Raw genomic sequence first — 20,877 nt, 5'->3', positions numbered from 1 at the left:
ACACTCAACTCTCTTCAGTGTCTTTGATTGTTACAGGATTCTCATGACAATTCATCCAGACACCAAACATATGAATAACGCAGTGTGGTTAGAGGCATGTGGCATTTTTCCTGACAAGGATCAGGTTCAACATGTATTTAAAACGAGCTTGTTCATGGGAGGAAACTGAAAATCCTCCTCTCACACACGAGAAAAAGTAAAGTGAGTGAACTCTGCTTCATGTCACTTTCAGACAAAGCTGATTCTGAAACAGTTCCTGCACTGTGTACAGTCTCTGTCACAAGGTGTCAGTGTTGACCATTAAAGTATAACGCATCTCTTTAATCGAAGTCATGACACACCCATTCGTAAAGGGAGTAAGACGCAGCTTTCTGGAGGATGAGCGTTTCTAATGTTTAATTCTAGCTGAATCCTAAAATAATTTTTTTTAGACCATAAGTACCATAAGAAAACAGGAAATGGCTTTAGAACCTGGATTATTTTTTCCTGGAGATGATAGGATGAATGTCTGGGCCACTGTCTTTGTCTTGTGTGCAGTCTGGCCCAGTGCTTTGTCTGTGACGCGCTACTCCATAGCCGAGGAGATGGAGAGGGGCTCTGTTGTGGCCAATCTCGCTGCGGATTTGGGACTTGAGCCTGGAGGTTTGGCACAACGAGAGGTAAAACTTGATATTTTCACCAACAAGAAATATCTAGATTTTAACAAAAAGACAGGGGAGCTGTACATCGTGGAAAAGATGGACAGGGAATATCTTTGTCCGGCGAAGCCTACGTCTTGTTTTCTAAAGCTTGATGTGATCATAGAGAGTCCCTTACGCATCTTTAATATAGAACTCGGAATAACGGACATAAATGACAACGCTCCGCATTTTCGACGGGACAGAGTAGAGCTCGACGTGTCCGAGTCGGCGACGCCAGGAGAGAGGTTCTCCCTGCCTAATGCTGTGGATCCAGATGTTGGCGTTAATACAATTAAAACATATAAGCTCAGTGTCAGTGAACAATTCACCATCGAAATTCAGACGGGCAGTGATGGAACTCAGTATGTGGATTTGGTGTTGACTAAGTCTTTAGACAGAGAGGAGAAAGCTGTTCATAATCTAATATTGACTGCGGTGGACGGCGGAGTCCCTGTGCGCTCTGGCACTGCCAACATCATCGTCAGAGTACAGGACACAAACGACAACCCTCCTCGGTTTGACAGGCAGACCTACACGGTTAACATGACGGAAAACTCTCCGATCGGGACCTTGGTGATGAAGCTTAACGCCACAGATCTCGACGAGGGTGTGAATTCTGAGATTGTGTATTCGTTCACCCTTTACACGTCGGAGAAAACACAAGATGTCTTTGCTTTAGATCCGAGCACAGGGGAAATAACCGTGAAGGGCACTATTGACTACGAAGATATGAAATTCTATGAGATGCACATTGAGGCCAAGGACAAAGGGATTCATCCGTTACTGGGACAGTGTAAATTAGTTGTCCACGTGACTGATATGAATGACAATTATCCAGACATCACCATACAGTCTGTTAAAAACACAGTGAATGAGAACATCCCAGTGGGAAGTGTCATAGCTCTAGTTGCCATAAGTGACAGAGACAGTGGCGACAATGGAAAAGTGAGTTTATCAGTACATCAGCCCATGCCCTTTATTCTAAACATGTCATCAGAAAGACCCATGCATTATCATCTCATAGTGTCTGAGCCTTTAGATCGAGAAATTGTACCAGAATATGACATCACACTGATTGTGACTGATGCAGGAACTCCACCTTTATTTGATAATGAGACAATAACTGTGCATCTGCTTGATATCAATGACAACGCACCACAGTTCCCTCGGTCGTTTTATACGATACGTGTGATGGAGAATAACGCACCTGGTGCCTTGCTCAGTTCACTCACTGCCTTTGACCCTGACCTCCATGAAAACCAGTATCTGGTTTACTTCATCCTAGAGAAGGAGATAGCCAACACCTCCATGTCCATGCTGTTCTCCATCAACCCAGAGAACGGTAATCTTTACGCACTGAAAACTTTTGACTATGAGATCGAGAAGGAGTTTCTTTTCCACATCGAGGCCAGAGACTCCGGCTCTCCTCCACTCAGCAGTAACGTGACCGTTCATATTGTTATTGTGGATCAGAACGACAACGCTCCGGTCATCGTGTCTCCGTGGCGCGCACACGGCTCGGTGGTGGAGGAGAAGATCCCCAGGTCCACTGATAAAGGCTCTCTGGTTGCCAAGGTGATCGCTTTAGACACAGACTCTGTGCACAACTCTCGGATTACCTACCAGTTTCTACAGGTGACTGACGCCACCTTGTTCAGTCTGGACCAATACAACGGAGAGATCCGGACTATGAGGATGTTCAGTTACAGAGATCCACGCCACCAGAGACTGGTTGTTGTTGCCAAGGACAACGGGGAGCCCGCTCTCTCTGCTACAGTCACCATCAAGCTGTCCACAGTGGAGACTGTCGTTAAGGCCTACTCTGACATGACTGAGGTGCCTCTAGAGTACGACATCTTCTCAGACCTAAACCTGTATTTGGTGATCGGTCTGGGCTCCGTGTCCTTTCTCCTGCTCATCACCATATTGGTCACCATCGTGCTCAAGTGTCAGAAACCCAAGCCCAGCAAAGCGGCTCCTCCCTGCAGGAACAGTGTGATCAGTGAGAGGAACTCCACCATCGCAGATTCCACTCTGGTGTCCAACGATGCCTACTGGTACAGTCTGTTTCTGGCAGAGACCAGGAAAGGAAAGCTGGTGGTCAGACAGCCTGTGCCAAAGGGCTCCAGATACGTCGTGTCCAGTCTACCGAGAGGCACAGGACTCACAGATACTAGTGACTCAGCAGCTTCTACTCTGCAGGTAAGAAATGGAATTACACCTAAAAAATGCACACATCATTTATCAATATTGAGCCGTATGTTGCTTTATGCTGTGAACATGTTGTAGTACGCTTCATTAGTTTAGAACAAAAACGGTGTCAGTAAATCTGAGGTTTTCTGTCTGTTATTGTTCATTAAAACTCACAATGATAGAAATATGTGTAAAACAAATACGGTCATGATACTAAATCTAGCAAAGAGAATCTTTTCAAAGTTAAAGGGTGGCGCTGTTCCGTTAGTAAAAGTCCAGACCATGAACGTCATGACAGTGACTCGCTGCCATTACGGCAGATCGTGAATCAGCCAGACAGCTCCGTGGTGCTGAAACGCCGCTCGGAAAACACACATCTACTTTTTTCAAATGATGCTGGAATATCGTGTGGATTAAAATAAATACCATAATTGAGATCGATGTTCATCAGAGCAAAAGTCAATATTACTGGAAACCTGTATTATAGAAACGGATCCAATCACGGACAACAATGCGACCCGTAGTAACAATGGAGTCTCTCAGAAGGTACGTGCTGCTCGTGGTTCTTGTTCTTTTTTCCTTCGTTCGTAACATATCGTCCTCAGTGACTCATTATTCAATACCCGAGGAAATGAAAGAAGGATCAGTTGTAGCAAACCTCGCTACTGATCTCGGCCTGGATGTGAAAACACTGAATCAGAGGAAGATGCGTCTGGACATCATCGCAAATAAGAAATATCTGGATGTGAACAAAGAGACTGGGGAACTGTACATTGTGGAGAAGATTGACAGAGAATATAATTGCAATTACAAATCATCTGCGTCATGTTATCTCAAACTGGAAATAATACTAGAAAGCCCAGTAAGAATTTTTAATATAGAGGTGGAAATTCTCGATATAAACGACAACGCCCCACAATTTAGAAGAGACGTCATACACTTAGATATTTCTGAGTCGACGCCAAAAGGAGAGAGATTCTCGCTCAGTAATGCAGTTGATCCTGATGTCGGGAGCAACTCAGTGAAAACATATCATCTGAGTGAAAGTGAATATTTTAATATTGAAGTTCAAACCGGAAGAGATGGATCGAAATTTGCTGAATTAATCTTAAAAAAGACTTTAGACCGGGAGCAGCAGGCTGTTCATAATTTGATACTCACAGCTGTAGATGGAGGAACACCTGCTCGTTCTGGTACTGCCAGTGTTATTGTTCGTGTTTTAGACACAAATGATAACGCTCCAACATTTGATGAAGTGATTCATAATGTAAAAATAATGGAGAATTCCCCCATAGGAAGTCTTGCAATTCATCTGAATGCAACAGATCTAGATGAGGGGTCAAACTCCGACATTCTTTACTCATATAGTTTATATACGTCAGAGAAAACACAGCAAACATTTAATCTGAATCCTTCCACTGGAGAAATTACTGTCAAAGGAATGTTAAACTACGAGGACTTCAGGATTTATGATATGGAAGTTATAGCAACCGACCATGGAGCCACTAGTTTATCAGGACAATGTACCATAAAGATTCTGGTTGAAGATATGAATGACAACCACCCAGAAATATCGATTAAATCATTTCAGAGTCCAGTCAATGAAAACATAGAATTAGACACAGTGATCGCTGTAGTTAGTGTCAGTGATAAAGACTCTGGTGACAATGGAGTGGTTGATCTTCATATTCCAGATAATATGCCTTTCAAACTGAGAGAATCCTCTGATAACTATTTTGAATTAGTGGTGTCAGAGCCGTTAGACCGTGAGAAGGTTCCTGAATATGACATCACTTTCACCGTCACAGACAGAGGTTCTCCTCCTTTATCTGACAATGAGACTATGACATTAGAGCTGCTGGATGTTAATGACAATGTTCCACAGTTCCCTCGGTCGTTTTATACGATACGTGTGATGGAGAATAACGCACCTGGGGCCTTGCTCAGTTCACTCACTGCCTTCGATCCTGACCTCCATGAAAACCAGTATCTGGTTTACTTCATCCTAGAGAAGGAGATAGCCAACACCTCCATGTCCATGCTGTTCTCCATCAACCCAGAGAACGGTAATCTTTACGCACTGAAAACTTTTGACTATGAGATCGAGAAGGAGTTTCTTTTCCACATCGAGGCCAGAGACTCCGGCTCTCCTCCACTCAGCAGTAACGTGACCATCCATATTGTTATTGTGGATCAGAACGACAACGCTCCAGTTATCGTGTCTCCGTGGCGCGCACATGGCTCGGTGGTGGAGGAGAAGATCCCCAGGTCCACTGATAAAGGCTCTCTGGTTGCCAAGGTGATCGCTTTAGACACAGACTCGGTGCACAACTCTCGGATTACCTACCAGTTCCTACAGGTGACTGACGCCACCTTGTTCAGTCTGGACCAATACAACGGAGAGATCCGGACTATGAGGATGTTCAGTTACAGAGATCCACGCCACCAGAGACTGGTTGTTGTTGCCAAGGACAACGGGGAGCCCGCTCTCTCTGCTACAGTCACCATCAAGCTGTCCACAGTGGAGACTGTCGTTAAGGCCTACTCTGACATGACTGAGGTGCCTCTAGAGTACGACATCTTCTCAGACCTAAACCTGTATTTGGTGATCGGTCTGGGCTCCGTGTCCTTTCTCCTGCTCATCACCATATTGGTCACCATCGTGCTCAAGTGTCAGAAACCCAAGCCCAGCAAAGCGGCTCCTCCCTGTAGGAACAGTGTGATCAGTGAGAGGAACTCCACCATCGCAGATTCCACTCTGGTGTCCAACGATGCCTACTGGTACAGTCTGTTTCTGGCAGAGACCAGGAAAGGAAAGCTGGTGGTCAGACAGCCTGTGCCAAAGGGCTCCAGATACGTCGTGTCCAGTCTACCGAGAGGCACAGGACTCACAGACACTAGTGACTCAGCAGCTTCTACTCTGCAGGTAGGAAATGGAATTGCAATTAAAAAATGCACACATCATTTATCAATATTGAGCCGTATGTTGCTTTATGCTGTAAACATTTTGTAGTACGCTTCATTAGTTTAGAACAAAAACGGTGTCAGTAAATCTGAGGTTTTCTGTCTGTAATTGTCCATTAAAACTCACAATGATACAAATATGTGTAAAAACAAATACGGTCATGATACTAAATCTAGCAAAGAGAATCTTTTCAAAGTTAAAGGGTGGCGCTGTTCCGTTAGTAAAAGTCCAGACCATGAACGTCATGACAGTGACTCGCTGCCATTACGGCAGATCGTGAATCCGCCAGACAGCTCCGTGGTGCTGAAACGCCGCTCGGATAAAACACACTCCTAATTTTTTCAAATGATGCTGGAATATCGTGTGGATTAAAACTACATTAATATGATAGAGGTCGATGGTCATCACAGCAATAGTCAATAATTCCGGATATCGGCTTTAAGATTGATCTAAACACGGACAACAATGCGACCCGTGGTAACAATGGAGTCTTGCAGAAGGTACGTGCTGCTCGTGGTTCTTGTTCTTTTTTCCTTCGTTCGTAACATATCGTCCTCAGTGACTCATTATTCAATACCCGAGGAAATGAAAGAAGGATCAGTTGTAGCAAACCTCGCTACTGATCTCGGCCTGGATGTGAAAACACTGAATCAGAGGAAGATGCGTCTGGACATCATCGCAAATAAGAAATATCTGGATGTGAACAAAGAGACTGGGGAACTGTACATTGTGGAGAAGATTGACAGAGAATATATTTGCAATACCAAGTCGTCATCAACTTGTTATCTGAAACTGGAAGTAATACTAGAAAGCCCATTACGAATTTTTAATATAGAGGTGGAAATTCTTGATATTAATGACAACGCCCCACAATTTAGAAGAGACGCGATACACTTAGACATTTCTGAATCGACGCCAAAAGGAGAGAGATTCTCTCTCAGTAATGCTGTTGATCCTGATGTCGGGAGCAACTCAGTGAAAACATATCATCTGAGTGAAAGCGAACATTTTAATATAGAAGTTCAAACCGGAAGAGATGGATCAAAATTCGCTGAATTAATCTTAAAAAAGACTTTAGACCGGGAGCAGCAGGCTGTTCATAATTTAATACTCACAGCTGTAGATGGAGGAACACCTGCTCGTTCTGGTACTGTTAATATTATTGTTCACGTTTTAGACACAAATGATAACGCTCCTACATTTGATGAAGTGATTCATAATGTAAAAATAATGGAGAACTCCCCCATAGGAAGTCTTGTTATTCATCTGAATGCAACAGATTTAGATGAGGGGTCAAACTCTGACATTATTTATTCATATAGTTTATATACGTCAGAGAAAACACAACAGACATTTAATCTGAATCCTTCCACTGGAGAAATTACTGTCAAAGGAATGTTAAACTACGAGGACTTCAGGATTTATGATATGGAAGTTATAGCAACCGACCATGGAGCCACTAGTTTATCAGGACAATGTACCATAAAGATTCTGGTTGAAGACATGAATGACAACCACCCAGAAATATCGATTAAATCATTTCAGAGTCCAGTCAATGAAAACATAGAATTAGACACAGTGATCGCTGTAGTTAGTGTCAGTGATAAAGACTCTGGGGACAATGGAGTGGTTGATCTTCATATTCCAGATAATATGCCTTTCACACTGAGAGAAGCCTCTGATAACTATTTTGAATTAGTGGTGTCAGAGCCGTTAGACCGTGAGAAGGTTCCTGAATATGACATCACTTTCACCGTCACAGACAGAGGTTCTCCTCCTTTATCTGACAATGAGACTATGACTTTAGAGCTGCTGGATGTTAATGACAATGTTCCACAGTTCCCTCGGTCGTTTTATACGATACGTGTGATGGAGAATAACGCACCTGGGGCCTTGCTCAGTTCACTCACTGCCTTCGACCCTGACCTCCATGAAAACCAGTATCTGGTTTACTTCATCCTAGAGAAGGAGATAGCCAACACCTCCATGTCCATGCTGTTCTCCATCAACCCAGAGAACGGCAATCTTTACGCACTGAAAACTTTTGACTATGAGATCGAGAAGGAGTTTCTTTTCCACATCGAGGCCAGAGACTCTGGCTCTCCTCCACTCAGCAGTAACGTGACCGTCCATATTGTTATTGTGGACCAGAACGACAACGCTCCGGTCATCGTGTCTCCGTGGCGCGCGCACGGCTCGGTGGTGGAGGAGAAGATCCCCAGATCCACTGATAAAGGCTCTCTGGTTGCCAAGGTGATCGCTTTAGACACAGACTCGGTGCACAACTCTCGGATTACCTACCAGTTTCTACAGGTGACTGACGCCACCTTGTTCAGTCTGGACCAATACAACGGAGAGATCCGGACTATGAGGATGTTCAGTTACAGAGATCCACGCCACCAGAGACTGGTTGTTGTTGCCAAGGACAACGGGGAGCCCGCTCTCTCTGCTACAGTCACCATCAAGCTGTCCACAGTGGAGACTGTCGTTAAGGCCTACTCTGACATGACTGAGGTGCCTCTAGAGTACGACATCTTCTCAGACCTAAACCTGTATTTGGTGATTGGTCTGGGCTCCGTGTCCTTTCTCCTGCTCATCACCATATTGGTCACCATCGTGCTCAAGTGCCAGAAACCCAAGCCCAGCAAAGCGGCTCCTCCCTGCAGGAACAGTGTGATCAGTGAGAGGAACTCCACCATCGCAGATTCCACTCTGGTGTCCAACGATGCCTACTGGTACAGTCTGTTTCTGGCAGAGACCAGGAAAGGAAAGCTGGTGGTCAGACAGCCTGTGCCCAAGGGCTCCAGATACGTCGTGTCCAGTCTACCGAGAGGCACAGGACTCACAGACACTAGTGACTCAGCAGCTTCTACTCTGCAGGTAGGAAATGGAATTACAATTAAAAAATGCACACATCATTTATCAATATTGAGCCGTATGTTGCTTTGTGCTGTGAACATGTTGTAGTACGCTTCATTAGTTGAGAACAAAAAGGGTGAAAGTAAATCTGAGGTTTATTGTCTGTTATTTTCCATTAAAACTCACAATGATACAAATATGTGTAAAAACAAATACGGTCATGATACTAAATCTAGCAAAGAGAATCTTTTCAAAGTTAAAGGGTGGCGCTGTTCCGTTAGTAAAAGTCCAGACCATGAACGTCATGACAGTGACTCGCTGCCATTACGGCAGATCGTGAATCCGCCGGACAGCTCCGTGGTGCTGAAACGCCGCTCGGAAAACACACATCTACTTCTTTCAAATGATGCTGGAATATCGTGTGGATTAAAACTACATTAATATGATAGAGGTCGATGGTCATCACAGCAATAGACAATAATTCCGGATATCGGCTTTAAGATTGATCTAAACACGGACAACAATGCGACCCGTGGTAACAATGGAGTCTCTCAGAAGGTACGTGCTGCTCGTGGTTCTTGTTCTTTTTTCCTTCGTTCGTAACATATCGTCCTCAGTGACTCATTATTCAATACCTGAGGAAATGAAAGAAGGATCAGTTGTAGCAAACCTCGCTACTGATCTCGGCCTGGATGTGAAAACACTGAATCAGAGGAAGATGCGTCTGGACATCATCGCAAATAAGAAATATCTGGATGTGAACAAAGAGACTGGGGAACTGTACATTGTCGAGAAGATTGACAGAGAATATCTTTGCCCTTCAAAATCATCCGCCTCATGTTATCTGAAACTGGAAGTAATACTAGAAAGCCCATTAAGAATATTTAATATAGAGGTCGAAATTTTGGATATGAATGACAACGCCCCACAATTTAGAAGAGAGGCGACACACTTAGACATTTCTGAGTCGACGCCAAAAGGAGAGAGATTCTCTCTCAGTAATGCAGTTGATCCTGACGTCGGGAGCAATTCAGTGAAAACATATCATCTGAGTGAAAGCGAACATTTTAATATAGAAGTTCAAACCGGAAGAGATGGATCGAAATTTGCTGAATTAATCTTAAAAAAGACTTTAGACCGGGAGCAGCAGGCTGTTCATAATTTAATACTCACAGCTGTAGATGGAGGAACACCTGCTCGTTCTGGTACCGTTAATATTATTGTTCACGTTTTGGACACAAACGATAATGCTCCTACATTTGATGAAGTGATTCATAATGTAAAAATAATGGAGAACTCCCCCATAGGAAGTCTTGTTATTCATCTGAATGCAACAGATTTAGATGAGGGGTCAAACTCTGACATTATTTATTCATATAGTTTATATACGTCAGAGAAAACACAGCAAACATTTAATCTGAATCCTTCCACTGGAGAAATTACTGTCAAAGGAATGTTAAACTACGAGGACTTCAAGATTTATGATATGGAAGTTATAGCAACCGACCATGGAGCCACTAGTTTATCAGGACAATGTACCATAAAGATTCTGGTTGAAGACATGAATGACAACCACCCAGAAATATCGATTAAATCATTTCAGAGTCCAGTCAATGAAAACATAGAATTAGACACAGTGATCGCTGTAGTTAGTGTCAGTGATAAAGACTCTGGGGACAATGGAGTGGTTGATCTTCATATTCCAGATAATATGCCTTTCAAACTGAGAGAATCCTCTGATAACTATTTTGAATTAGTGGTGTCAGAGCCGTTAGACCGTGAGAAGGTTCCTGAATATGACATCACTTTCACCGTCACAGACAGAGGTTCTCCTCCTTTATCTGACAATGAGACTATGACTTTAGAGCTGCTGGATGTTAATGACAATGTTCCACAGTTCCCTCGGTCGTTTTATACGATACGTGTGATGGAGAATAACGCACCTGGTGCCTTGCTCAGTTCACTCACTGCCTTCGACCCTGACCTCCATGAAAACCAGTATCTGGTTTACTTCATCCTAGAGAAGGAGATAGCCAACACCTCCATGTCCATGCTATTCTCCATCAACCCAGAGAACGGTAATCTTTACGCACTGAAAACATTTGACTATGAGATCGAGAAGGAGTTTCTTTTCCACATCGAGGCCAGAGACTCTGGCTCTCCTCCACTCAGCAGTAACGTGACCGTCCATATTGTTATTGTGGATCAGAACGACAACGCTCCGGTCATCGTGTCTCCGTGGCGCGCACATGGCTCGGTGGTGGAGGAGAAGATCCCCAGATCCACTGATAAAGGCTCTCTGGTTGCCAAGGTGATCGCTTTAGACACAGACTCGGTGCACAACTCTCGGATTACCTACCAGTTCCTACAGGTGACTGACGCCACCTTGTTCAGTCTGGACCAATACAACGGAGAGATCCGGACTATGAGGATGTTCAGTTACAGAGATCCACGCCACCAGAGACTGGTTGTTGTTGCCAAGGACAACGGGGAGCCCGCTCTCTCTGCTACAGTCACCATCAAGCTGTCCACAGTGGAGACTGTCGTTAAGGCCTACTCTGACATGACTGAGGTGCCTCTAGAGTACGACATCTTCTCAGACCTAAACCTGTATTTGGTGATCGGTCTGGGCTCCGTGTCCTTTCTCCTGCTCATCACCATATTGGTCACCATCGTGCTCAAGTGTCAGAAACCCAAGCCCAGCAAAGCGGCTCCTCCCTGCAGGAACAGTGTGATCAGTGAGAGGAACTCCACCATCGCAGATTCCACTCTGGTGTCCAACGATGCCTACTGGTACAGTCTGTTTCTGGCAGAGACCAGGAAAGGAAAGCTGGTGGTCAGACAGCCTGTGCCAAAGGGCTCCAGATACGTCGTGTCCAGTCTACCGAGAGGCACAGGACTCACAGACACTAGTGACTCAGCAGCTTCTACTCTGCAGGTAGGAAATGGAATTACAATTAAAAAATGCGCACATCATTTATCAATATTGAGCCGTATGTTGCTTTGTGCTGTGAACATGTTGTAGTACGCTTCATTAGTTTAGAACATAAAGGGTGTCAGTAAATCTGAGGTTTTTTGTCTGTAATTGTCTATTAAAACTCACAATGATACAAATATGTGTAAGAACAAATACGGTCATGATACTAAATCTAGCAAAGAGAATCTTTTAAAAGTTAAAGGGTGGCGCTGTTCCGTTAGTAAAAGTCCAGACCATGAACGTCATGACAGTGACTCGCTGCCATTACGGCAGATCGTGAATCCGCCAGACAGCTCCGTGGTGCTGAAACGCCGCTCAGGAAACACACATCTACTTTTTTCAAATGATGCTGGAATATCGTGTGGATTCAAAAATACTATAATTGAGATCGATGGTCATCAGAGCAAAAGTCAATATTACTGGAAACCTGTATTATAGAAACGGATCCAATCACGGACAACAATGCGACCCGTGGTAACAATGGAGTCTTTCAGAAGGTACGTGCTGCTCGTGGTTCTTGTTCTTTTTTCCTTCGTTCGTAACATATCGTCCTCAGTGACTCATTATTCAATACCCGAGGAAATGAAAGAAGGATCAGTTGTAGCAAACCTCGCTACTGATCTCGGCCTGGATGTGAAAACACTGAATCAGAGGAAGATGCGTCTGGACATCATCGCAAATAAGAAATATCTGGATGTGAACAAAGAGACTGGGGAACTGTACATTGTGGAGAAGATTGACAGAGAATATATTTGCACTACAAAATCATCCGCCTCATGTTATCTCAAACTGGAAATAATACTAGAAAGCCCATTACGAATTTTTAATATAGAGGTTGAAATTCTCGATATAAACGACAACGCCCCACAATTTAGAAGAGACGCGATACACTTAGATATTTCTGAGTCGACGCCAAAAGGAGAGAGATTCTCTCTCAGTAATGCTGTTGATCCTGACGTCGGGAGCAATTCAGTGAAAACATATCATCTGAGTGAAAGCGAACATTTTAATATAGAAGTTCAAACCGGAAGAGATGGATCGAAATTTGCTGAATTAATCTTAAAAAAGACTTTAGACCGGGAGCAGCAGGCTGTTCATAATTTAATACTCACAGCTGTAGATGGAGGAACACCTGCTCGTTCTGGTACCGTTAATATTATTGTTCACGTTTTGGACACAAACGATAATGCTCCTACATTTGATGAAGTGATTCATAATGTAAAAATAATGGAGAACTCCCCCATAGGAAGTCTTGTTATTCATCTGAATGCAACAGATTTAGATGAGGGGTCAAACTCTGACATTATTTATTCATATAGTTTATATACGTCAGAGAAAACACAGCAAACATTTAATCTGAATCCTTCCACTGGAGAAATTACTGTCAAAGGAATGTTAAACTACGAGGACTTCAAGATTTATGATATGGAAGTTATAGCAACCGACCATGGAGCCACTAGTTTATCAGGACAATGTACCATAAAGATTCTGGTTGAAGACATGAATGACAACCACCCAGAAATATCGATTAAATCATTTCAGAGTCCAGTCAATGAAAACATAGAATTAGACACAGTGATCGCTGTAGTTAGTGTCAGTGATAAAGACTCTGGGGACAATGGAGTGGTTGATCTTCATATTCCAGATAATATGCCTTTCAAACTGAGAGAATCCTCTGATAACTATTTTGAATTAGTGGTGTCAGAGCCGTTAGACCGTGAGAAGGTTCCTGAATATGACATCACTTTCACCGTCACAGACAGAGGTTCTCCTCCTTTATCTGACAATGAGACTATGACTTTAGAGCTGCTGGATGTTAATGACAATGTTCCACAGTTCCCTCGGTCGTTTTATACGATACGTGTGATGGAGAATAACGCACCTGGTGCCTTGCTCAGTTCACTCACTGCCTTCGACCCTGACCTCCATGAAAACCAGTATCTGGTTTACTTCATCCTAGAGAAGGAGATAGCCAACACCTCCATGTCCATGCTATTCTCCATCAACCCAGAGAACGGTAATCTTTACGCACTGAAAACATTTGACTATGAGATCGAGAAGGAGTTTCTTTTCCACATCGAGGCCAGAGACTCTGGCTCTCCTCCACTCAGCAGTAACGTGACCGTCCATATTGTTATTGTGGATCAGAACGACAACGCTCCGGTCATCGTGTCTCCGTGGCGCGCACATGGCTCGGTGGTGGAGGAGAAGATCCCCAGATCCACTGATAAAGGCTCTCTGGTTGCCAAGGTGATCGCTTTAGACACAGACTCGGTGCACAACTCTCGGATTACCTACCAGTTCCTACAGGTGACTGACGCCACCTTGTTCAGTCTGGACCAATACAACGGAGAGATCCGGACTATGAGGATGTTCAGTTACAGAGATCCACGCCACCAGAGACTGGTTGTTGTTGCCAAGGACAACGGGGAGCCCGCTCTCTCTGCTACAGTCACCATCAAGCTGTCCACAGTGGAGACTGTCGTTAAGGCCTACTCTGACATGACTGAGGTGCCTCTAGAGTACGACATCTTCTCAGACCTAAACCTGTATTTGGTGATCGGTCTGGGCTCCGTGTCCTTTCTCCTGCTCATCACCATATTGGTCACCATCGTGCTCAAGTGTCAGAAACCCAAGCCCAGCAAAGCGGCTCCTCCCTGCAGGAACAGTGTGATCAGTGAGAGGAACTCCACCATCGCAGATTCCACTCTGGTGTCCAACGATGCCTACTGGTACAGTCTGTTTCTGGCAGAGACCAGGAAAGGAAAGCTGGTGGTCAGACAGCCTGTGCCAAAGGGCTCCAGATACGTCGTGTCCAGTCTACCGAGAGGCACAGGACTCACAGACACTAGTGACTCAGCAGCTTCTACTCTGCAGGTAGGAAATGGAATTACAATTAAAAAATGCGCACATCATTTATCAATATTGAGCCGTATGTTGCTTTGTGCTGTGAACATGTTGTAGTACGCTTCATTAGTTTAGAACATAAAGGGTGTCAGTAAATCTGAGGTTTTTTGTCTGTAATTGTCTATTAAAACTCACAATGATACAAATATGTGTAAGAACAAATACGGTCATGATACTAAATCTAGCAAAGAGAATCTTTTAAAAGTTAAAGGGTGGCGCTGTTCCGTTAGTAAAAGTCCAGACCATGAACGTCATGACAGTGACTCGCTGCCATTACGGCAGATCGTGAATCCGCCAGACAGCTCCGTGGTGCTGAAACGCCGCTCAGGAAACACACATCTACTTTTTTCAAATGATGCTGGAATATCGTGTGGATTCAAAAATACTATAATTGAGATCGATGGTCATCAGAGCAAAAGTCAATATTACTGGAAACCTGTATTATAGAAACGGATCCAATCACGGACAACAATGCGACCCGTGGTAACAATGGAGTCTTTCAGAAGGTACGTGCTGCTCGTGGTTCTTGTTCTTTTTTCCTTCGTTCGTAACATATCGTCCTCAGTGACTCATTATTCAATACCCGAGGAAATGAAAGAAGGATCAGTTGTAGCAAACCTCGCTACTGATCTCGGCCTGGATGTGAAAACACTGAATCAGAGGAAGATGCGTCTGGACATCATCGCAAATAAGAAATATCTGGATGTGAACAAAGAGACTGGGGAACTGTACATTGTGGAGAAGATTGACAGAGAATATATTTGCACTACAAAATCATCCGCCTCATGTTATCTCAAACTGGAAATAATACTAGAAAGCCCATTACGAATTTTTAATATAGAGGTTGAAATTCTCGATATAAACGACAACGCCCCACAATTTAGAAGAGACGCGATACACTTAGATATTTCTGAGTCGACGCCAAAAGGAGAGAGATTCTCTCTCAGTAATGCTGTTGATCCTGACGTCGGGAGCAATTCAGTGAAAACATATCATCTGAGTGAAAGCGAAAGTTTTAATATAGAAGTTCAAACCGGAAGAGATGGATCGAAATTTGCTGAATTAATCTTAAAAAAGACTTTAGACCGGGAGCAGCAGGCTGTTCATAATTTAATACTCACAGCTGTAGATGGAGGAACACCTCCTCGTTCTGGTACTGCCAGTGTTATTGTTCACGTTTTAGACACAAATGATAACGCTCCTACATTTGATGAAGTGATTCATAATGTAAAAATAATGGAGAACTCCCCCATAGGAAGTCTTGTAATTCATCTGAATGCAACAGATTTAGATGAGGGGTCAAACTCCGACATTCTTTACTCATATAGTTTATATACATCAGAGAAAACACAGCAAACATTTAATCTGAATCCTTCCACTGGAGAAATTACTGTCAAAGGAATGTTAAACTACGAGGACTTCAGGATTTATGATATGGAAGTTATAGCAACCGACCATGGAGCCACTAGTTTATCAGGACAATGTACCATAAAGATTCTGGTTGAAGACATGAATGACAACCACCCAGAAATATCGATTAAATCATTTCAGAGTCCAGTCAATGAAAACATAGAATTAGACACAGTGATCGCTGTAGTTAGTGTCAGTGATAAAGACTCTGGGGACAATGGAGTGGTTGATCTTCATATTCCAGATAATATGCCTTTCAAACTGAGAGAATCCTCTGATAACTATTTTGAATTAGTGGTGTCAGAGCCGTTAGACCGTGAGAAGGTTCCTGAATATGACGTCACTTTCACCGTCACCGACAGAGGTTCTCCTCCTTTATCTGACAATGAAACTATGACTTTAGAGCTGCTGGATGTTAATGACAATGTTCCACAGTTCCCTCGGTCGTTTTATACGATACGTGTGATGGAGAATAACGCACCTGGGGCCTTGCTCAGTTCACTCACTGCCTTTGACCCTGACCTCCATGAAAACCAGTATCTGGTTTACTTCATCCTAGAGAAGGAGATAGCCAACACCTCCATGTCCATGCTGTTCTCCATCAACCCAGAGAACGGTAATCTTTACGCACTGAAAACTTTTGACTATGAGATCGAGAAGGAGTTTCTTTTCCACATCGAGGCCAGAGACTCTGGCTCTCCTCCACTCAGCAGTAACGTGACCGTCCATATTGTTATTGTGGACCAGAACGACAACGCTCCGGTCATCGTGTCTCCGTGGCGCGCGCACGGCTCGGTGGTGGAGGAGAAGATCCCCAGATCCACTGATAAAGGCTCTCTGGTTGCCAAGGTGATCGCTTTAGACACAGACTCGGTGCACAACTCTCGGATTACCTACCAGTTTCTACAGGTGACTGACGCCACCTTGTTCAGTCTGGACCAATACAACGGAGAGATCCGGACTATGAGGATGTTCAGTTACAGAGATCCACGCCACCAGAGACTGGTTGTTGTTGCCAAGGACAACGGGGAGCCCGCTCTCTCTGCTACAGTCACCATCAAGCTGTCCACAGTGGAGACTGTCGTTAAGGCCTACTCTGACATGACTGAGGTGCCTCTAGAGTACGACATCTTCTCAGACCTAAACCTGTATTTGGTGATCGGTCTGGGCTCCGTGTCCTTTCTCCTGCTCATCACCATATTGGTCACCATCGTGCTCAAGTGTCAGAAACCCAAGCCCAGCAAAGCGGCTCCTCCCTGCAGGAACAGTGTGATCAGTGAGAGGAACTCCACCATCGCAGATTCCACTCTGGTGTCCAACGATGCCTACTGGTACAGTCTGTTTCTGGCAGAGACCAGGAAAGGAAAGCTGGTGGTCAGACAGCCTGTGCCAAAGGGCTCCAGATACGTCGTGTCCAGTCTACCGAGAGGCACAGGACTCACAGACACTAGTGACTCAGCAGCTTCTACTCTGCAGGTAAGAAATGGAATTACACCTAAAAAATGCACACATCATTTATCAATATTGAGCCGTATGTTGCTTTGTGCTGTGAACATTTTGTAGTACGCTTCATTAGTTTAGAACAAAAACGGTGTCAGTAAATCTGAGGTTTTCTGTCTTTAATTGTTCTTTAAAACTCACAATGATACAAATATGTGTAAGAACAAATACGGTCATGATACTAAATCTAGCAAAGAGAATCTTTTAAAAGTTAAAGGGTGGCGCTGTTCCGTTAGTAAAAGTCCAGACCATGAACGTCATGACAGTGACTCGCTGCCATTACGGCAGATCGTGAATCCGCCAGACAGCTCCGTGGTGCTGAAACGCCGCTCGGAAAACACACATTTACTTTTTTCAAATGATGCTGGAATATCGTGTGGATTAAAACTACATTAATATGATAGAGGTCGATGGTCATCACAACAATAGTCAATAATCCCGGATATCTGCTGAAAGACTGATCGAAACACGGACAACAATGCGACCCGTGGTAACAATGGAGTCTCTCAGAAGGTACGTGCTGCTCGTGGTTCTTGTTCTTTTTTCCTTCGTTCGTAACATATCGTCCTCAGTGACTCATTATTCAATACCCGAGGAAATGAAAGAAGGATCAGTTGTAGCAAACCTCGCTACTGATCTCGGCCTGGATGTGAAAACACTGAATCAGAGGAAGATGCGTCTGGACATCATCGCAAATAAGAAATATCTGGATGTGAACAAAGAGACTGGGGAACTGTACATTGTGGAGAAAATTGACAGAGAATATATTTGTCCTGCAAAGCTGTCATGTTATCTCAAACAAGAGGTAATACTGGAAAGCCCATTACGAATTTTTAATATAGAATTAGAAATTCTGGACATGAACGACAACGCCCCACAATTTAGAAGAGACGCGATACAACTAGACATTTCTGAGTCGACGCCAAAAGGAGAGAGATTCTCTCTCAGTAATGCAGTTGATCCTGATGTCGGGAGCAACTCAGTGAAAACATATCATCTGAGTGAAAGCGATCATTTTAATATAGAAGTTCAAACTGGAAGAGATGGATCGAAATTTGCTGAATTAATCTTAAAAAAGACTTTAGACCGGGAGCAGCAGGCTGTTCATAATTTAATACTCACAGCTGTAGATGGAGGAACACCTGCTCGTTCTGGTACTGCCAGTGTTATTGTTCACGTTTTAGACACAAATGATAACGCTCCAACATTTGATGAAGTGATTCATAATGTAAAAATAATGGAGAATTCCCCCATAGGAAGTCTTGTTATTCATCTGAATGCAACAGATTTAGATGAGGGGTCAAACTCTGACATTATTTACTCATATAGTTTATATACGTCTGAGAAAACGCAACAGACATTTAATCTGAATCCTTCCACTGGAGAAATTACTGTCAAAGGAATGTTAAACTACGAGGACTTCAGGATTTATGATATGGAAGTTATAGCAACCGACCATGGAGCCACTAGTTTATCAGGACAATGTACCATAAAGATTCTGGTTGAAGACATGAATGACAACCACCCAGAAATATCGATTAAATCATTTCAGAGTCCAGTCAATGAAAACATAGAATTAGACACAGTGATCGCTGTAGTTAGTGTCAGTGATAAAGACTCTGGGGACAATGGAGTGGTTGATCTTCATATTCCAGATAATATGCCTTTCAAACTGAGAGAATCCTCTGATAACTATTTTGAATTAGTGGTGTCAGAGCCGTTAGACCGTGAGAAGGTTCCTGAATATGACATCACTTTCACCGTCACAGACAGAGGTTCTCCTCCTTTATCTGACAATGAGACTATGACTTTAGAGCTGCTGGATGTTAATGACAATGTTCCACAGTTCCCTCGGTCGTTTTATACGATACGTGTGATGGAGAATAACGCACCTGGGGCCTTGCTCAGTTCACTCACTGCCTTTGACCCTGACCTCCATGAAAACCAGTATCTGGTTTACTTCATCCTAGAGAAGGAGATAGCCAACACCTCCATGTCCATGCTGTTCTCCATCAACCCAGAGAACGGTAATCTTTACGCACTGAAAACTTTTGACTATGAGATCGAGAAGGAGTTTCTTTTCCACATCGAGGCCAGAGACTCTGGCTCTCCTCCACTCAGCAGTAACGTGACCGTCCATATTGTTATTGTGGACCAGAACGACAACGCTCCGGTTATCGTGTCTCCGTGGCGCGCACATGGCTCGGTGGTGGAGGAGAAGATCCCCAGATCCACTGATAAAGGCTCTCTGGTTGCCAAGGTGATCGCTTTAGACACAGACTCGGTGCACAACTCTCGGATTACCTACCAGTTTCTACAGGTGACTGACGCCACCTTGTTCAGTCTGGACCAATACAACGGAGAGATCCGGACTATGAGGATGTTCAGTTACAGAGATCCACGCCACCAGAGACTGGTTGTTGTTGCCAAGGACAACGGGGAGCCCGCTCTCTCTGCTACAGTCACCATCAAGCTGTCCACAGTGGAGACTGTCGTTAAGGCCTACTCTGACATGACTGAGGTGCCTCTAGAGTACGACATCTTCTCAGACCTAAACCTGTATTTGGTGATCGGTCTGGGCTCTGTGTCCTTTCTCCTGCTCATCACCATACTGGTCACCATCGTGCTCAAGTGTCAGAAACCCAAGCCCAGCAAAGCGGCTCCTCCCTGCAGGAACAGTGTGATCAGTGAGAGGAACTCCACCATCGCAGATTCCACTCTGGTGTCCAACGATGCCTACTGGTACAGTCTGTTTCTGGCAGAGACCAGGAAAGGAAAGCTGGTGGTCAGACAGCCTGTGCCAAAGGGCTCCAGATACGTCGTGTCCAGTCTACCGAGAGGCACAGGACTCACAGACACTAGTGACTCAGCAGCTTCTACTCTGCAGGTACAGAAATACAGCAATTATAAATGTCTTACACATATGTATTCTTCATGAACCAGAAAAGGTCCATTTGATCCACATTTAATTCATACTTTTTTCTTATAAATAACTTTTTTTCTACTATTCATTTGCTTTAGGAATATAGTTATTGCCCTGTTTATTTTAACACAAGGTCTTCAGGAGTGTTAGCTTGAATTTTAAACATCAATTTCAGTACATTATCCTGCATTGTTCCCTCCTTCGAAAAAACAAAACAAAAAATCAGCGACTCAGTTTTGGTATTTAAACGTAACCTTAATCCTGATAATTAATGCGTACAACCATGCTGCTCATTTTACTTTTTTCAGCGCAGAGCATTGACCGACTAACTTAGTATAACAATATCTCAGTACAACAAATTATTATATTTTTTCACAACAAATGATATATCCTGTTTGAAATACTGAGATTTCACTTTCGAACGTTTGATTTAAGGTGGCGTCAGCAACGTTTGACACAAAGC

At 43.8% G+C, this 20,877-nt stretch overlaps 7 protein-coding genes across 7 annotated transcripts; all 7 read left to right on the top strand.

Moving 5' to 3' along the window:
• The first annotated feature begins 340 nt into the window (after nt 1-340).
• pcdhb (protocadherin b) lies at nt 341-3,048 on the top strand. The gene has a single exon (XM_069531119.1). It carries the CDS (start codon nt 459-461, stop codon nt 2,967-2,969), a length of 2,511 nt encoding a protein of 836 aa, XP_069387220.1. The 5' UTR covers nt 341-458; the 3' UTR covers nt 2,970-3,048.
• Nucleotides 3,049-3,229: 181 nt separating this feature from the next.
• Nucleotides 3,230-6,029, top strand: LOC138411347 (protocadherin alpha-C2-like). Its single transcript, XM_069531124.1, has one exon. The coding sequence runs from the start codon at nt 3,385-3,387 to the stop codon at nt 5,884-5,886; it is 2,502 nt and encodes an 833-aa protein (XP_069387225.1). The 5' UTR covers nt 3,230-3,384; the 3' UTR covers nt 5,887-6,029.
• Nucleotides 6,030-6,162: 133 nt separating this feature from the next.
• On the top strand, nt 6,163-8,934 carry LOC138411346 (protocadherin alpha-C2-like). The gene has a single exon (XM_069531123.1). It carries the CDS (start codon nt 6,304-6,306, stop codon nt 8,803-8,805), a length of 2,502 nt encoding a protein of 833 aa, XP_069387224.1. The 5' UTR covers nt 6,163-6,303; the 3' UTR covers nt 8,806-8,934.
• Nucleotides 8,935-9,082: 148 nt separating this feature from the next.
• LOC138411345 (protocadherin alpha-C2-like) lies at nt 9,083-11,856 on the top strand. The gene has a single exon (XM_069531122.1). The coding sequence runs from the start codon at nt 9,221-9,223 to the stop codon at nt 11,720-11,722; it is 2,502 nt and encodes an 833-aa protein (XP_069387223.1). The 5' UTR covers nt 9,083-9,220; the 3' UTR covers nt 11,723-11,856.
• Nucleotides 11,857-11,994: 138 nt separating this feature from the next.
• On the top strand, nt 11,995-14,771 carry LOC138411344 (protocadherin alpha-C2-like). Its single transcript, XM_069531121.1, has one exon. The coding sequence runs from the start codon at nt 12,137-12,139 to the stop codon at nt 14,636-14,638; it is 2,502 nt and encodes an 833-aa protein (XP_069387222.1). The 5' UTR covers nt 11,995-12,136; the 3' UTR covers nt 14,639-14,771.
• Nucleotides 14,772-14,910: 139 nt separating this feature from the next.
• LOC138411343 (protocadherin alpha-C2-like) lies at nt 14,911-17,672 on the top strand. Its single transcript, XM_069531120.1, has one exon. It carries the CDS (start codon nt 15,053-15,055, stop codon nt 17,552-17,554), a length of 2,502 nt encoding a protein of 833 aa, XP_069387221.1. The 5' UTR covers nt 14,911-15,052; the 3' UTR covers nt 17,555-17,672.
• A 315-nt stretch (nt 17,673-17,987) lies between these two features.
• Nucleotides 17,988-20,566, top strand: LOC138411514 (protocadherin alpha-C2-like). Its single transcript, XM_069532071.1, has one exon. The coding sequence runs from the start codon at nt 17,988-17,990 to the stop codon at nt 20,427-20,429; it is 2,442 nt and encodes an 813-aa protein (XP_069388172.1). The 3' UTR covers nt 20,430-20,566.
• The last annotated feature ends 311 nt before the right edge of the window (nt 20,567-20,877 follow it).

The sequence above is a fragment of the Paralichthys olivaceus genome, chromosome 9, assembly GCF_024713975.1.
Source record: "Paralichthys olivaceus isolate ysfri-2021 chromosome 9, ASM2471397v2, whole genome shotgun sequence".
NCBI lineage: Eukaryota > Metazoa > Chordata > Actinopteri > Pleuronectiformes > Paralichthyidae > Paralichthys > Paralichthys olivaceus.
This window is presented reverse-complemented; position numbering and strand designations above follow the sequence as displayed.

What these genes read in the sequence shown, in the direction of transcription:
- pcdhb (XM_069531119.1), top strand. Translation starts at nt 459, where the DNA reads ATGGCTTTAGAACCTGGATTATTTTTTCCTGGAGATGATAGGATGAAT.
- LOC138411347 (XM_069531124.1), top strand. Translation starts at nt 3,385, where the DNA reads ATGCGACCCGTAGTAACAATGGAGTCTCTCAGAAGGTACGTGCTGCTC.
- LOC138411346 (XM_069531123.1), top strand. Translation starts at nt 6,304, where the DNA reads ATGCGACCCGTGGTAACAATGGAGTCTTGCAGAAGGTACGTGCTGCTC.
- LOC138411345 (XM_069531122.1), top strand. Translation starts at nt 9,221, where the DNA reads ATGCGACCCGTGGTAACAATGGAGTCTCTCAGAAGGTACGTGCTGCTC.
- LOC138411344 (XM_069531121.1), top strand. Translation starts at nt 12,137, where the DNA reads ATGCGACCCGTGGTAACAATGGAGTCTTTCAGAAGGTACGTGCTGCTC.
- LOC138411343 (XM_069531120.1), top strand. Translation starts at nt 15,053, where the DNA reads ATGCGACCCGTGGTAACAATGGAGTCTTTCAGAAGGTACGTGCTGCTC.
- LOC138411514 (XM_069532071.1), top strand. Translation starts at nt 17,988, where the DNA reads ATGGAGTCTCTCAGAAGGTACGTGCTGCTCGTGGTTCTTGTTCTTTTT.